General features: G+C 45.8%; 1 protein-coding gene across 1 annotated transcript in view; it reads left to right on the top strand.

The window, feature by feature from the left end:
* The window catches only part of DMBX1 (diencephalon/mesencephalon homeobox 1), a 55,508-nt gene extending 42,410 nt beyond the window's left edge, over nucleotides 1–13,098 (top strand). Inside the window, exon 5 of the mRNA XM_085885856.1 lies at nucleotides 9,582–13,098. Within this exon, the coding sequence (XP_085741982.1) occupies nucleotides 9,582–10,009 (428 nt within the window). The 3' untranslated portion in view covers nucleotides 10,010–13,098. The remainder of the gene's footprint in view (nucleotides 1–9,581) is intronic.
* Nucleotides 13,099–14,151: the final 1,053 nt, after the last annotated feature.

Genomic DNA, 14,151 nt, shown 5'->3' with positions numbered 1-14,151 from the left:
TGGAACTGATAGGGATGGTTATGAGATGTGTGTTGGTCCCCATGGGTCAGGAACTATGAACCAGAATAGCACTAAGTTCCTTGACTTTGCAAGAAGTCATGGACTTAGGGTGGCTGGTTCATGGTTTCAGCACCCACAAGCTCATCGCTGGACTTGGTATTCCAATGCTGGTGGTGTGGCAAAGGAGATTGACCATGTCCTCATTGACGGTCGCTGGAAGATGATCCAGAACTGTAGGGTCTACCGGAGTGTTCAGTTCCTCAATACTGACCACCGGCTTGTTGTAGCAACTCTAAAGCTGCACCTTAAATCCTGGAGAATGGTACCATCCCAGCCGAGGCTGGATCTTGGCAAGCTCAAGGATGAGAGAGTAGCTAAGGAGTTTGCGAACAGGCTGAGTGGACATTTGGGATGTATGGGTGCTTTGGGGGGGGGGGTCCTGAAGAGTTATGGATTACCTTCAAGACCACCGTCCTTGATGTTGCTGGTGGATGTCTTGGAACTCACCGCAGGGCAAAGAAGAATTTTGTCTCTCAAGGGACACTGGATACCATTGACCAGAGTCGCAGGGCCAGGCTGAATGGCAGAGCTGAGCTGTTCAGGGAGCTGAGGCGTAAAACTGTACGTGCACTCAGGGTGGACAAGGAGGCCTATGTGCGAGGAATCTGTGAGGGGGTAGAGCACCACCTGTGGACAGGTGATTCTCGTCCCGCTTACAGGGGAATTCGCGCATTGCGTTCATCCAAGCACATCCCTCCTAGCACTGCAGTTAGAGCAGAGAGTGGTAGGCTCTTGACAGAGGAGTCTGAAGTGAAGGCCCGCTGGGCCGGTTACTTTGAGCGGTTGTACCAGGCTGATACACCAGCTGTTGAGTTGGATGTCAATGGTGTTACAATCCCTGTTGCTGACCCTCCAATCAATTGTTGTCCGCCTTCGCTTGTGGAAACACGGGCTGCGGTGAACCGGTTGAAACAGGGTAAAGCTCCAGGGATCTGTGGCATCCATGCTGAACTTCTCAAGGCTGGTGGAAATGCTGCACACGTGTCGTTTCATGCAGTTTTGTGCTCTGCCTGCAACACAGGCATCATCCCAACTGATTGGAAGAGGGGCCTTGTTGTCCCTCTCTGGAAAGGGAAGGGTGATCGCCAAGACTGCAACAACTACCGAGGGGTGACCCTGCTCTCAGTGCCGGGCAAGGTCTTTGCTCAGATAATTCTTGAGAGGGTTCGCCACCATCTGCTTGAGCACCAGCGTCCAGAGCAGTCAGGCTTTTCACCAAAGAGGTCAACGATTGACCGTATCCTTGCACTTCGTGTCCTCACCGAACACAGACAAGAGTTTCGGCAGGGGCTGCTTGCAGCCTATGTTGACCTCTGTAAAGTGTTCGATTCAGTGAATCGGGATGCCCTCTGGAGGATTCTTGGTCTTCGTGGGGTGCCACCAAAACTGATCGATCTGACGTCTGAACTCTACTCTGGTACTGAGAGTGCTGTGAAGTGTGGTGGTACCATCTCTGACTTATTTCCAGTTGTTACTGGAGTTCGTCAGGGATGTGTACTGGCCCCCACACTTTTCAGCACTTGTATGGACTGGATTTTAGGGAGGATGTCGGAAAGATCAAGCTGCGGTGCATTGTTTGGGAATGTCAAGATCTTGGACCTTGATTTCGCAGATGATGCAGGCATCTTTGAGGAGACTTTAGATATCCTTTTGGGGGCCCTCGAGGTGCTGAATGAGGAGTTGGAGCCGCTGGGATTGCGGGTTTCTTGGGTCAAAACTAAGATCCAGGCTTTCAATGACATCTTGGATGCTGCTGTCCTGTCTGTATCTGTTTGTGGTGAGGATGTTGAGGTCGTGGAGAGATTCACTTACCTTGGCGGTGATATTCATGTCTCTGCTGGCTGTGAGTCAGAGGTCAATAGACGTGTGGGTCGGGCCTGGGGGTCATGGATTCACTGGATCATGGGGTGTGGCGCTGCCGGTACCTGTGCGGGAGGATGAAAGTCCGAGTCTTCAGGTCCTTGGTGCTTCCAGTCTTGCTCTATGGATGCGAGACTTGGATTCTGACCAAGGATCTGAGACGGAGACTTAATTCCCTTGGTACCAGGTCCCTTCGGAAAATCCTTGGCTATCGCTGGTCAGATTTTGTGTCCAACGAGCGGTTGCTGAGAGAGACTCGGATGAGATTTGTTACCTGCATGGTCCGTGAGCGTCAGTTGCGGCTGTATGGACATGTGGCTCATTTTAATGACGGTGATCCTGCTCACCAGATTCTCTCAGTGAGGGAGTCTCCCGAGTGGAGGAGGCCGATGGGCCGACCACGTGCCTCGTGGTTGCAGCAGGTTGACCAGCATCTCAGGGAGATGGGGATGGGCCTGGCATCTGCCTGGGGGAAGGCCAGACCGAGGCCCCTGGAGCACTGGTGGAAAGTGGACGCAGCGACGCGCTTTTCTGGCACATGCTCCCATACCTGACCTGACCTGACCCCCCACCTTCAATTTAATGTCTTATCCACTACCTTCAATTTTACGTCTTCTCCTCCACCTTCAATTTAACACATTACATTAGTTATTTTGTACCTGTTGCTTGTGTCCTTTATGACGTCACTAAAACAGTATGTTTCCTGTTTGGAATGATTTTCAAGTCTGTTTGACTGCCAGACAGGCAGACAAAGGAAAAATAATTATTTCACTCCTTTGTGCATACTCGCTCGAGACGAGATTCCGTACAATTTGCAGAGTTGAGAGCCAAAGTAGTGCTGAAGTGTAGGGTTAGTGTTGAGTTTCAATTACCCTCCGATTCGTGTTGTACAGTAGTACAGTAGACAAAATGTAAAATCAAGTTAAATCAAGTTGTTCCGAGATCATAGACAGACAGACAGACAGACAGACAGACAGACAGACAAAATGAACCGATTGCTTAACCCTGCTCTAATTCGGCTTCGTGCGCGGGGGTAATGACCAAAAAGCAACCTCATTCAACAACCGGACACTCATTCGTCAGAAGGAATCATAAATCCTTCTTTTGTCAACATTTGCGGCAAAAATAAAATAAAAAATAACCCGACAAGGGGTGTTCAAATAGTTCTCGGAGCCACACACATGGTTCCCCTGAACTCGGATTCGTGCAAGAAACAGCAACTTCGCTTTTTATTTAATTATTTTCAACATTTTCTAAATATGATTAGCAAGGAAAACACAACCCTGCTAATTATACTTGTATATTGAAATATAAGGTCGGAGTTTCTTGGACCGTTTGTGTGTACACTGCCGGAGGTAGTTCGGAGACCACATTGAACACCCCCTCTGATCATTTGGTCCCGTTGTGTTGTTTAAGTGTCAAAATCGTTGTTACTTTATCGATCAATCAATTGATTATAAAATCCGCCGTCGCGAAATAAAACCGACTGCCTTGCGGATGGATTATATCCACTCGGTGTACAAACATTTTACATCGTCTCACAATGTTTTTTTTCAAACGCACAAACAAAATAATAGATTTTCGTGTGTAAATCCGAGGAAAAAAAAAATCACGAATTATGCACGAGAAAAAATTAAAAAAAAAAAAACCCACGAAACTTGCACGAGGATGCACTTAATGGCGCGAGGAAAATGGAATGGGCGGGAGAACAAAACCCACCACGAGAAACACGTGCGTTGTAATTACCGGCACGTGACCGTTGTGTTATGTTGTTGTTTGTTTCGTTTTCTTCGCGGGAAGGCGTGGTTAGGGGCGTGGTCAGGGGCGTGGCGGAATGAAGCCAGGACGGAGCAATCGGTTTTATGAGCGCGAAAACAATTCGTCCGTTCGGATGAAACAAGAGAGAGAAAGAGAAAGAGAAAGAGAAAGAGAAAGAGAAAGAGAAAGAGAAAGAGAAAAAGAAACACAAAGAGAAAGAGAAAGAGAAAGAGAAAGAGAAAGAGAAAGAGAAAGAGAAAGAGAAAGAGAAAGAGAAAGAGAGAGAGAGAGAGAGAGAGAGAGAGAGAGAGAGAGAGAGAGAGAGAGAGAGAGAGAGAGAGAGAGAGAGAGAGAGAGAGAGAGAGAGAGAGAGAGAGAGAGAGAGAGAGAGAGAGAGAGAGAGAGAGAGAGAGAGAGAGAGAGAGAGAGAGAGAGAGAGAGAGAGAGAGAGAGAGAGAGAGAGAGAGAGAGAGAGAGAGAGAGAGAGAAAGAGAAAGAGAAAGAGAAAGAGAAAGAGAAAGAGAAAGAGAAAGAGAAAGAGAAAGAGAAAGAGAAAGAGAAAGAGAGAGAGAGAGAGAGAGAGAGAGACGAAGGGTCGTGGTTGTACACGTCACGTGATTATCCCTTTCGTGCGGCATGGCAGTCTTGTCCCCAACGATGAGCTCCGGTGCCACATCTCCCACACCGCAGTTTCATCGTGAACACCCGGAGCTTGTCACCAATGAACACCCTTCTCCGGTTCCACCCCAAGTCGTAACACGTGGCCATCCCACGTGTTGGCGGTCAAAGGTCGTGCCGGTCTTGCCGTGGTCTAGTTTGAAGGATTACACCGGGGGGTTGTTTGAACCGGGAATTAGGGAAATAACGGATTGTTCGCTCGTCCGTGAGCACGGAATTTGTTTTGATCCCTTGGTGATTCATCCCTACACACATCCAACGGTGTCGGCTCCATTTAAACCTCATTAACACGAATGAATAATTATCAATCACACATTTTACACCCGAGTGATCAGTGAGTTTTGATGTGAGATAATAATACTAATAGTGGTCAAAGAGATGCCAACTTGCTAATTTTTCAATATGTCGGTTTTGATGACGACAGAGTTACTAAAAGTACATATTTCCTTGATTGAAGGGGAAAAAAATATTGATGTACAAATCAGACGATCGTGAGCATCTGGTTCCCGATGAACCCCCCGTTTTCAAGGGTGTTCCATGATAAATGGTGCCGTCCCTCGGATCGACATCGAGCCGGCTGTTCCGCATGCTCGCATAAGTTGCTGGACATTAAAGGTTAATCGCATTGTCTTCCGGGAAGAGTAAGTTCGTGACATGTCGCCGGAACACGGAACAAACAGACACGTTCCAGGCCAAATCACCTTCAGTCGAACGGCAGGCCTGGCCATCCGACTCGTGAAAGACTTGGCACGAAAACATGCCCGACCGACCCCAAAAGAAGGTGTGAGTAATTGGGACCGTTCAAGTAGTACACCGATAAAGGTAGTTGGTAGTCGGGTCGGGAGTCGAAATCAGACACAGGTAAGTGTTCTTCCTGTGCACCCTAACTGTCAGAAACTGAACAATCATATATATATATATATATATATATATATATATATATATATATATATATATATATATATATATATATATATATATATATATATATATATATATATATATATATATATATATATATATATATATATATATATATATACCACCATTGAACTCACTGTCCGTCTGTTCACATGTCATATGGAGGCAGGCAGTCAATTACGGAGCTGGTCACCAATTCCTGGGTGCGGGAGGGTGCGGATTTGGCGCTGCTGCAGTGCCCCCTATAAATCACAGGACGGGAATTTGTAATTTGTTCAGGGTGCCAATGGCAACTCATCCACTCTTCGTGGAAGACACCGTGGAATCTTTAACGTCCAACAAGTCATGCTAGCAGACGGGACATCCGGCTTAATATCAATCCGAGGGATGGCCTGGATGTATTGGAGGTAGAGGGGTACGGGGGATATTGGAAGGACTTGTAGGTAGCTTGTGTGGAATGTGGATGGGTGTTGGATGCTGCCACTGGGGTTGGTGCAGCACAGGCACGATGGGCCGAATGGCCTCCTCTCGTGTTGGTCATTGTGTGGGTTCTCTGTGGGTGAAGAGACGAAACATACAATTTGTTTATCCTCCCCAGCGACACCTGCACCAACCCTTTTTATTTAAATAAAGCCGATCCCTGTTCAGATCCATAACGAAATGTCTCCCATCCTTGCCAGACATAAAGAAATAAAGCTGAGAATGAGAAATAAGGATATTAATAATCGTAATTACAACCCCCCCCCCCGCTAAATGCGCTAAAACGGCGCGAACTGAAAAGCAAAGAGTCCTAATGTGGGATTAATGGGTTTTTAATGGCGGGCAGATGGTTTTTAATCCTTCTGCTGGAAATTGGGGTCAAAGGGGACCAAGGCAGAGAAGGCTGCCAGTACCTCCTCCTCCTCCTCCTCCTCCTCCTCCTCCTCCTCCTCCTCTTCTTCGTTTCATGTGATTGAAGAATTTTTTTTTTTCCAAATCCAGGTAACTCGAGGATTACTCAGTAATTCAAGGCGACGATTGTTTCCCTCCTGTAACCATCGTTGTTTGCAACGCTACTTGTTGTGGCATAAACGTGCAGAGGCGACCAATGTGCCTGCACGTATCCACAACGCTGCACCTTGAGGTAAAAAGGCTTCATGATACAATCCCACCAACAATACGTCAACAACCCTACGTACTCAGTGAAGGGGTCGTGAAAATGACGTCATGACGTTGTGACGTTTTAGTGTTATCCCAGCCCTACAACCTGTACACGGAGAGTAGGCGAGCCATTTCCAGCACCCTGAACAAATTATAAATTCCTGCCCTAACTACTGCTGGGAAGGCAATGGCAAACAACCGAGTAAGGCCCTGACCAAGAAACTGCTTCGGTTCGGCAGCACCTTCTGTGTGTATCAGAGTATGCGACGTGACATTGTGAGATTCAGAACCGTACCTTGATTTTCTAGGTTGTCTTCAAAGACACAGGATGGGCGTGAGGGCAGGGGGGGGGGGTCGTGGGTTGGGTGAGGTCCGAAAAATCGTCCATTTTCCCATGAGTTATATCATGTAAATCGTCTCCTCGATGCATACATTATATTCGGTCGTTACTTATCTAATATCAACCAAACTTGCCAGGGGAACTAAGGGTCACACGGCAGAGGTTGTAACGACTTGATCCCCCCCCACCCCAAAGGGGTTTCCACCTCAGACAAAGAGATGTGTAAATAGCTTATCGTGGCGTTTTGTGGGGCACACGAACCGGAAGTAAAAATTGCTATACAATGCCGTCCCAAGTATGATGACATTTTTAAACAATCGCTGCTGCTGTTTAACACGACACTGAAAAAAAAAACATGCGGAGGAGGAAACCCGACGTCTTTGAGGCATTACTATGCTTATCACCCCTCCCCCCCCCCCCACAGACTAACGGACCCGAGCTGTCTCAACTTGTGAGGCCTCAAGGTATGTTTCCAGCTGGACCACACAATGGTCTTCTAGTTCCATCAAGTCGTGGCTGACGTCCCTTTCGGCAGGTTGCTGACTGGACCATACAATGATCTTCCAGTTCCATCAAGTCGTGGCTAACGTCTCTTTAGGCAGGTTGCTGACTGGACCACACAATGGTCTTCCAGTTTGATAAAGTCGTGGCTGACGACTCTTTAGGCAGGTTTCTGACTGGACCACAATGGTCTTCCAGTTCCATCGTCGTGGCTGACATCTCTTTAGGCAGGTTTCTGACTGGACCACACAATGGTCTTCCAGTTCCATCGTCGTGGCTGACGTCTCATGACGTTCATGGTCAGATTTTGCCAAACTCCCTCTCCTGCCCGCATGATGTGTCCGGAGTATGACGGTCTCTGTTTTTTAACATCAGCACGTCGAACGTACATGGCGGTCTAATTTGTTCAAGCACCGATTTGTTTGTTCTCAGTGCAGTTCATGGAGTTTTATCATTTTTTTTCTCGAACAACACATTTAAAACTCTGAATCTTCTGCCTTTGTTTCCTTTTCACTGTCCACCACTCACAGTCAGACATTAGAGTTAGAAATACCAGATGTCATTGACCAGCGTCCTCTTGCTTTGTTTCGTCACATATTTGTCAATCCTGACATTGCTGTTCTCTCCATCACTCACCGTCGAACAATTTCTCCTCCACATTCTCCACTCCAATCCTAGAACCCAGGAAGATGAAACGTTTCACTATTTCCACACGATCGTTTCCCAATCTTTAACACATCGATCTTCTCAGTTGACAAGATTTTAGTCTTTTACAAGTTGAAATAAAGACCAGCTTTTTCACTTTCCTTCTTCACTGTCAGCAGCAAGTTTCATCAAGCCCTTTATACTTTCTGCCAACAGAGTGGTATCATCAGCATACCTAAGGTTGTTGATACATCTTCCTCCAATTCCGAATCCAGCATCCATGTCATCAAAGTTATATTCTTCGTCAACCCCACAAATTAATCGTTCAATTTCGTCCAATGATAATGGAATCATGATAATAATACTAATACAGCAGCTGGCAGGATAGCCAAGAGCGATGCACTCTCTCCTCAAAGCTGTCTAGCCTGGGTTTGAATCCAGACCCAGCTATAAACTGTCATCTCGGTGTTTCACAGGGAGGGTGATTCATCAATGTGTGTGTCGTCCCTCGGATAGACGTTAAAGAGGCGTCTCATCTGCTGGTATTACTTGGTTGATGCTAAAGATCCCACGGTGTCCTTCGTGAAGATTCTGTGAGCTATCACCGGCACTCTGAACAAAAGAGAGAGAGAGAGAAAAAAAGAGAGAGAGAGAGAGAGAGAGAGAGAGAGAGAGAGAGAGAGAGAGAGAGAGAGAGAGAGAGAGAGAGAGAGAGAGAGAGAGAGAGAGAGAACACGAGAGAGAGAGAGAGAGAGAGAGAGAGAGAGAGAGAGAGAGAGAGAGAGAGAGAGAGAGAGAGAGAGAGAGAGAGAGAGAGAGAGAGAGAGAGAGAGAGAGAGAGAGAGAGAGAGAGAGAGAGAGAGAGAGAGAGAGAACACGAGAGAGAGAGAACACGAGAGAGACAGAGAGAGAGAGAGAGAGAGAGAGAGAGAGAGAGAGAGAGAGAGAGAGAGATACAGAGAGAGAGAGAGAGAGAGAGAGAGAGAGAGAGAGAGAGAGAGAGAGAGAGAGAGAGAGAGAGAGAGAGAGAGAGAGAGAGACCCAACATAACCCTGAGACAAGCCTTTTGATTGATCTTGTTGAAGATTTTCGTTTTTCTTCTGTCTCTGTTCCAAATGTCAGGTTGGTATCCTATCTATTCCATGGACATCATCATTTCATATGCACCCTATGGCAGCTGGTTGCATCATTGCTGGGAACCATTGATGCAGTTCCCCCTGTAGGTTAGAGCAGGGATTTCGAATTCGGTCAGGGTGCCAGAAAGAGCATGCCGACTATTTGTGAAGGACACCGTGGGATCTTTACTGTTCACCAACTAATGCCAGTAGATGAGATACCCAGTTTAACGTCCATCTGAGTGACGGCACACACATTGATACCTCACCCTGCCTGCGAGACACCAGGATGACAGTTTATACCTCGGCAAATATTCCAACCCAGGCTCGAAGGGCTAGAGGCCTGTAGACCATCTTTCCGCACAACCTCAAAACTCCTTGCAGATCTGCAGTCACGGTATTGTTCAACAAATGATGAAAGTTTTTTTTTTTTTTTGCACGTACGGCCACGCACGTACGGCCACGCACGTAAGGGCACGTACTAGTATCTTTTAAAGCAAAGCAATAAAGTAATGTGATTGTAGAAGTATGAGTCCCCTGACATATTGTGTTCTTCTCCACAGTGTCAAGTGCATGTAATGGAAGCAGAAGTCCACCTTCAGCACCACCTCTACCCCAGCGACGCTACCCACCGGCCCCACCACCACCTCCGACTCTCAGCCTACTGCGCCTGCAAGAACAGTTTCGCCAGCACATGGCAGCCACCAGCAGCCTTGTGTACCGCTCCTCATTTGAGCTGGCTGCGGCAGCATCAGCCGCCTCTGCCGTTTCTCCACACAGCCTCACATATGCTCTGCAGCCAGCACCATGCTATGCAGCCCCTGCTGCCATGTGGGCACCGCTTGTGGCTCCAGCTATTCCAGCACTTCCAGCTACTGCCGCCGCCGCCGCTGCCTCAGCCGCTAGCAAGAGCTCAAGCATAGAAAACCTTCGACTGCGTGCGAAGCAGCATGCTGCGTCGCTAGGGTTGCATGCATCACTTAGAGATTGATGTGTATGTGTGTATGTGTGTATGTGTGTATGTGTGTATGTGTGTGTATGTGTGTGTATGTGTGTGTGTGTGTGATCAAAGTAAAGTTGAACAATGTACATCATTGTGAGTTTACGAACACCAAATAAGGACTTCTCCACCGATTAGACAAACGATATAGCACTTTGGCTGTGCTCATTGTCGATGACAACCATTTGGCTGGTACACCACAGAAATGGTATGCGCTCGCACCCAAAAACTGAAAAAAAGGTCCCCATACTCTTACCTACAAGTGAACAACTTCGTGGAATGGCAGATGTTTTACACAAACGAATGCTGCACTTCTTCAGCATAGGGCCTCTCCCGAAAGCTACTTACTAGTTTTAAAACGATACTTATAAGGCGAACGCCAAGTCGCAGCAGTAGATGCAGCGAAGTTCCATAGTAGCGGTTTGGAAATGTTATACAGCACTCAAAATTACAGTACATCTGTTTCAGATGATACGGAACATGAAACATTCAAAGCAGAAATCTAGTGAATCATTGGAGCTATTGGTAGCCCTCTTGGGATGGTGGAGCAGACTTGTTCGAGGAACGTGTGCGGACACAAGGTGGCAGAGATTAACCACCAGTGATGTCAAGATATACATAAACTCAGGGGGATGCCAGTGAGTGTTCATTTCACCATTCCAAAATGGCAGCAGCCATCACTAACCGGAAGTGATGGAAAGTTGCATTCCCCCCCCCCCAAATACACCAGCAAAATTGTCATTCTTTGGATACATGATGTCATCATATATGTAAACTATACACCACCTCAACTGTCATACTTTGGATCCATCATGCATGCAGAAAATTAAAGTCTGGAGAAGTCAACCATGCTGGGTATGGTTCCTGGAAGAAGCAGACCTTATATCTGCTGGATGAATGGGGTAAAGGCTACAACCAAGCTGTCTCTGCCAGAGCTTCGGGAAGCATTGTTTGGAGAAATCAGATCATGAATGTCACCAGAAATCGGACACGACTTGACGGAACTAGATAACTCGATAGACACCAGTTCAATCCTCACTACCATGGGAAGGTTTGCTCTCAGCATTTGCTTCTTCTTCGGGAAGTCGAATGCACACACAACTGAAAAAGCAAGATTCTCTCGCCAGAGAGTCCAAAAAGTCCTCATTGGAAAAAAATTCCAGGATCCTGTGCTGTGAGCGGTCACAATACTAAGCACCAAACAAATCACATCATCGAAATTTAATATTTTATTTCAAGAAACTTTTTCTTCTTTGTTTTTACAAGTTAATAAGGTTGGTTGTTCAAGTCGTCGTACCATGTTGAAAAGTATCAATTTGCACGAGTAATCAAAACTTCTTGCATACTTCTCTTGATTCTCCACCCTGCGGTTTCAAATCCTTTAAAAAAATTAATCAAGGCGTACAAAGTACGTCAAAACTTGTGTATTTCCGTCACCACAGGCTGTGGTGAGTATTCTCTTTTTTATTGTGGCACAAGATGGTGGGAGGTTTCACACTTGCTGAAATGAAGCTCAAGGTGTAGGCAGGATTTGGCAGGAAGTAGTTAAGGCAAGGGAATGGATTGAAAGAAATGGAAAACAGTCCACCTGGTAGATACTTTTGCTTTCGATTTTGTAATGTTGCAGAAGATTGTTTATTTTGTGCGGACTTTTGTTTTTGATATTCCGATCAAGAAGTTTAGGTTCATTTTCCAAGTCAACAGGGATGAGCAACAGGTCCTCTAGTTCCTAAAGAGAAGAATCAACAAATAATGAGCAACAGGGATTTATTTTTTTAAATACCCTGCAGAATATAAGTCTTGCATCATCAGAGAGTGGGGGATCGTACAAATAATCCGTGCGACAATGTACCCAGCAGAGTACCTGAACCAATCAAAAGTAATCATCGAGCAGAGGGCAAATGGTCACAGCGTATGTACAAAGAAGTACCTTCGGAAAATATATGTTCATGCACAGCTCACTCGTTTACCGATCTTGCTCGCTTGGTCTGGCAACATTGCGAGCTGCTTGTGAGATGAGGGAGACAGTCACCTGTATTATCCACGTAACCTCCGCTTTAACCCTTTTACTTCGCATAAATGTTATAGCACAACCGTTCCTGTTGCACATGTAAAGGTATTTGATACCATTTAACAGGAGTTGTTGACAATTCTTAATTAAAGTGAGTGGCATGATATTTTGCATAGAGATGGTATTATAAATGACACCAAGACCGAGTGTGGTTGTGATGTCACTGAGATTGAGAGTGGTTGTGATGTCATTGACGCCGAGTGGTTGTGACAATACTGAGATCGAGAGAGAGGTTGTGATGTCACAGAGACTGAGAGTGCTTATGATGTCACAGAGACTGAGAGTGATTATGATGTCACAGAAAGTGAGAGTGGTTTGCCTATTACTTTGATAAAGTGCGGAGGACATCGTTTATACGACGTAAACTACAACGCCAGCTTCATGTATGGACGAACGACGTGTGTTTACTCTGGTTGGTAGTTGCCAAAAAAGAAAGGCAGATTGGACTTGAACTACTGTTCATCGAAAGCAGCTGCACATGAGGTTGCTTCACGACCTATCAAGTGGGAAAGTTTCCCTGAAGGCAGTCTTATGGTTTTTGGAGTAGGCCACCCAAACCAGATAACTGGCAAAGGTGCTGTGGCAAAGAAAGTGATCATTTAAGTAAACATAAAAACATATTGCCATGCTCAGATGCTGTAGATACAACTGTGCTGCCGCAGTTTAATGTGTATATCGAATCCTAAATGTCACTCATAATGCTTTGTGCTTTGACCACGTGGTAACCCATATAAAAATAAAATGCTCTGGCCTCTTGTGGGATGGACATCGAGATTTCTAGTTTATGCACTCAGTGTGACATAAGCTCTATCCCTCCTCATCTAAGTTTCCCTTTCCTTCTTACAGTCACTCTTATTCTCTCCGTCTCCTCTTCCGTAAAAGCTGTATGCTCCAAATGATATGTACCGTGTCGTGTACTTCTGCCTGTCATTTTGTCCATTACAATGTCACCCCACCCTCGAGCTCACCCACATTCCACGTCTGTGAAACAAAAATAAAGGATGGAATAAACAGCTCGCCCAATTGTGTCGAATGATTCATTGAAGAAAAGCTTCAGTTAGCTTCCTTTCATTCAATATGAAAGGGTCAATTAAAAGTACTTGGAATAATTTTTAGTTGTACATAATTACAAAGTGTGAGCTGAAGATGAACATGATGAACATGCCACGATGAACCCCCCCCCGCCCCCAGTACCTCATGTAGAAATCATAATAAATGGAAACCAAATAGAAGAAGTTGAAGAATACGTATAGAACCAAGGGCAAAGTTTTAGCCTCAAGGGAAATAATCAAGAACAATAAATAAAGAGAAGAATCAAACTTGGATGGAGACAATATGGAGATCACAGTTAACATCCTAAGAGGTAGCTTACTCATATGTCTGAAAAGGGCAATTTTAAATCAGTGTATTATTCTGACTATCATCTATGGAACTATCATCTACCTGGACGTTAACAACAAAAATAGGACCGTGCGTCTTGAAGCTCACCTGGATCAGGAGCAACAGTCACTCAACCCTCCCCGCCCCCCCCCCCCCCCCCGCAGACTGCTCCAGACCCTGATTTTTTTAGTGCCGTGAACAAATTTTGGAACATCACAGGTGATGAAGGCTGTGCTCAAGTTTCATTGAAATAATGTGTAGTTTCGGAGAAGAGCAAATTCCTATGTTTGGGGGGAAGGGGGGGTCAAAAGCCCCTCGCAGACCACTTAATGAGCGCAGCAGATTTTGATGTGGTCAATAAACGTTCGTAAGGCATCAGATATGAAGCTCGTGGCCAAGTTTCATCAAAATCGTGTGTTTGGTTCAAGCGATAATGACTGAAGTGTTTAGGGACTCACTGACTTACTCACCTCCAGACGCTGCTCGATCGCATAAGCTCACCGGACTAAAGTCCAGGTGAGCTAAACATGGAGAAAAAGTTAACAGCAGTACAACACATTATGGAACGTAATATGTTCGGTATTACATACAAGGATAGAAAGACAAATAAATGGGTCAGAGAACAAACCAAAACTCAAGATGTCTAAGAAATATTCAATCTCAGGAAATGGAAATGGGCTTG

The sequence above is a fragment of the Eptatretus burgeri genome, chromosome 6 (genome assembly GCF_056783735.1).
Source record: "Eptatretus burgeri isolate ZD-2024b chromosome 6, Ebu_testis_v1, whole genome shotgun sequence".
Lineage (NCBI taxonomy): Eukaryota > Metazoa > Chordata > Myxini > Myxiniformes > Myxinidae > Eptatretus > Eptatretus burgeri.
The sequence above is the reverse complement of the archived record's forward strand: the minus strand, read 5'-3'. Positions and strand labels throughout refer to the sequence as shown.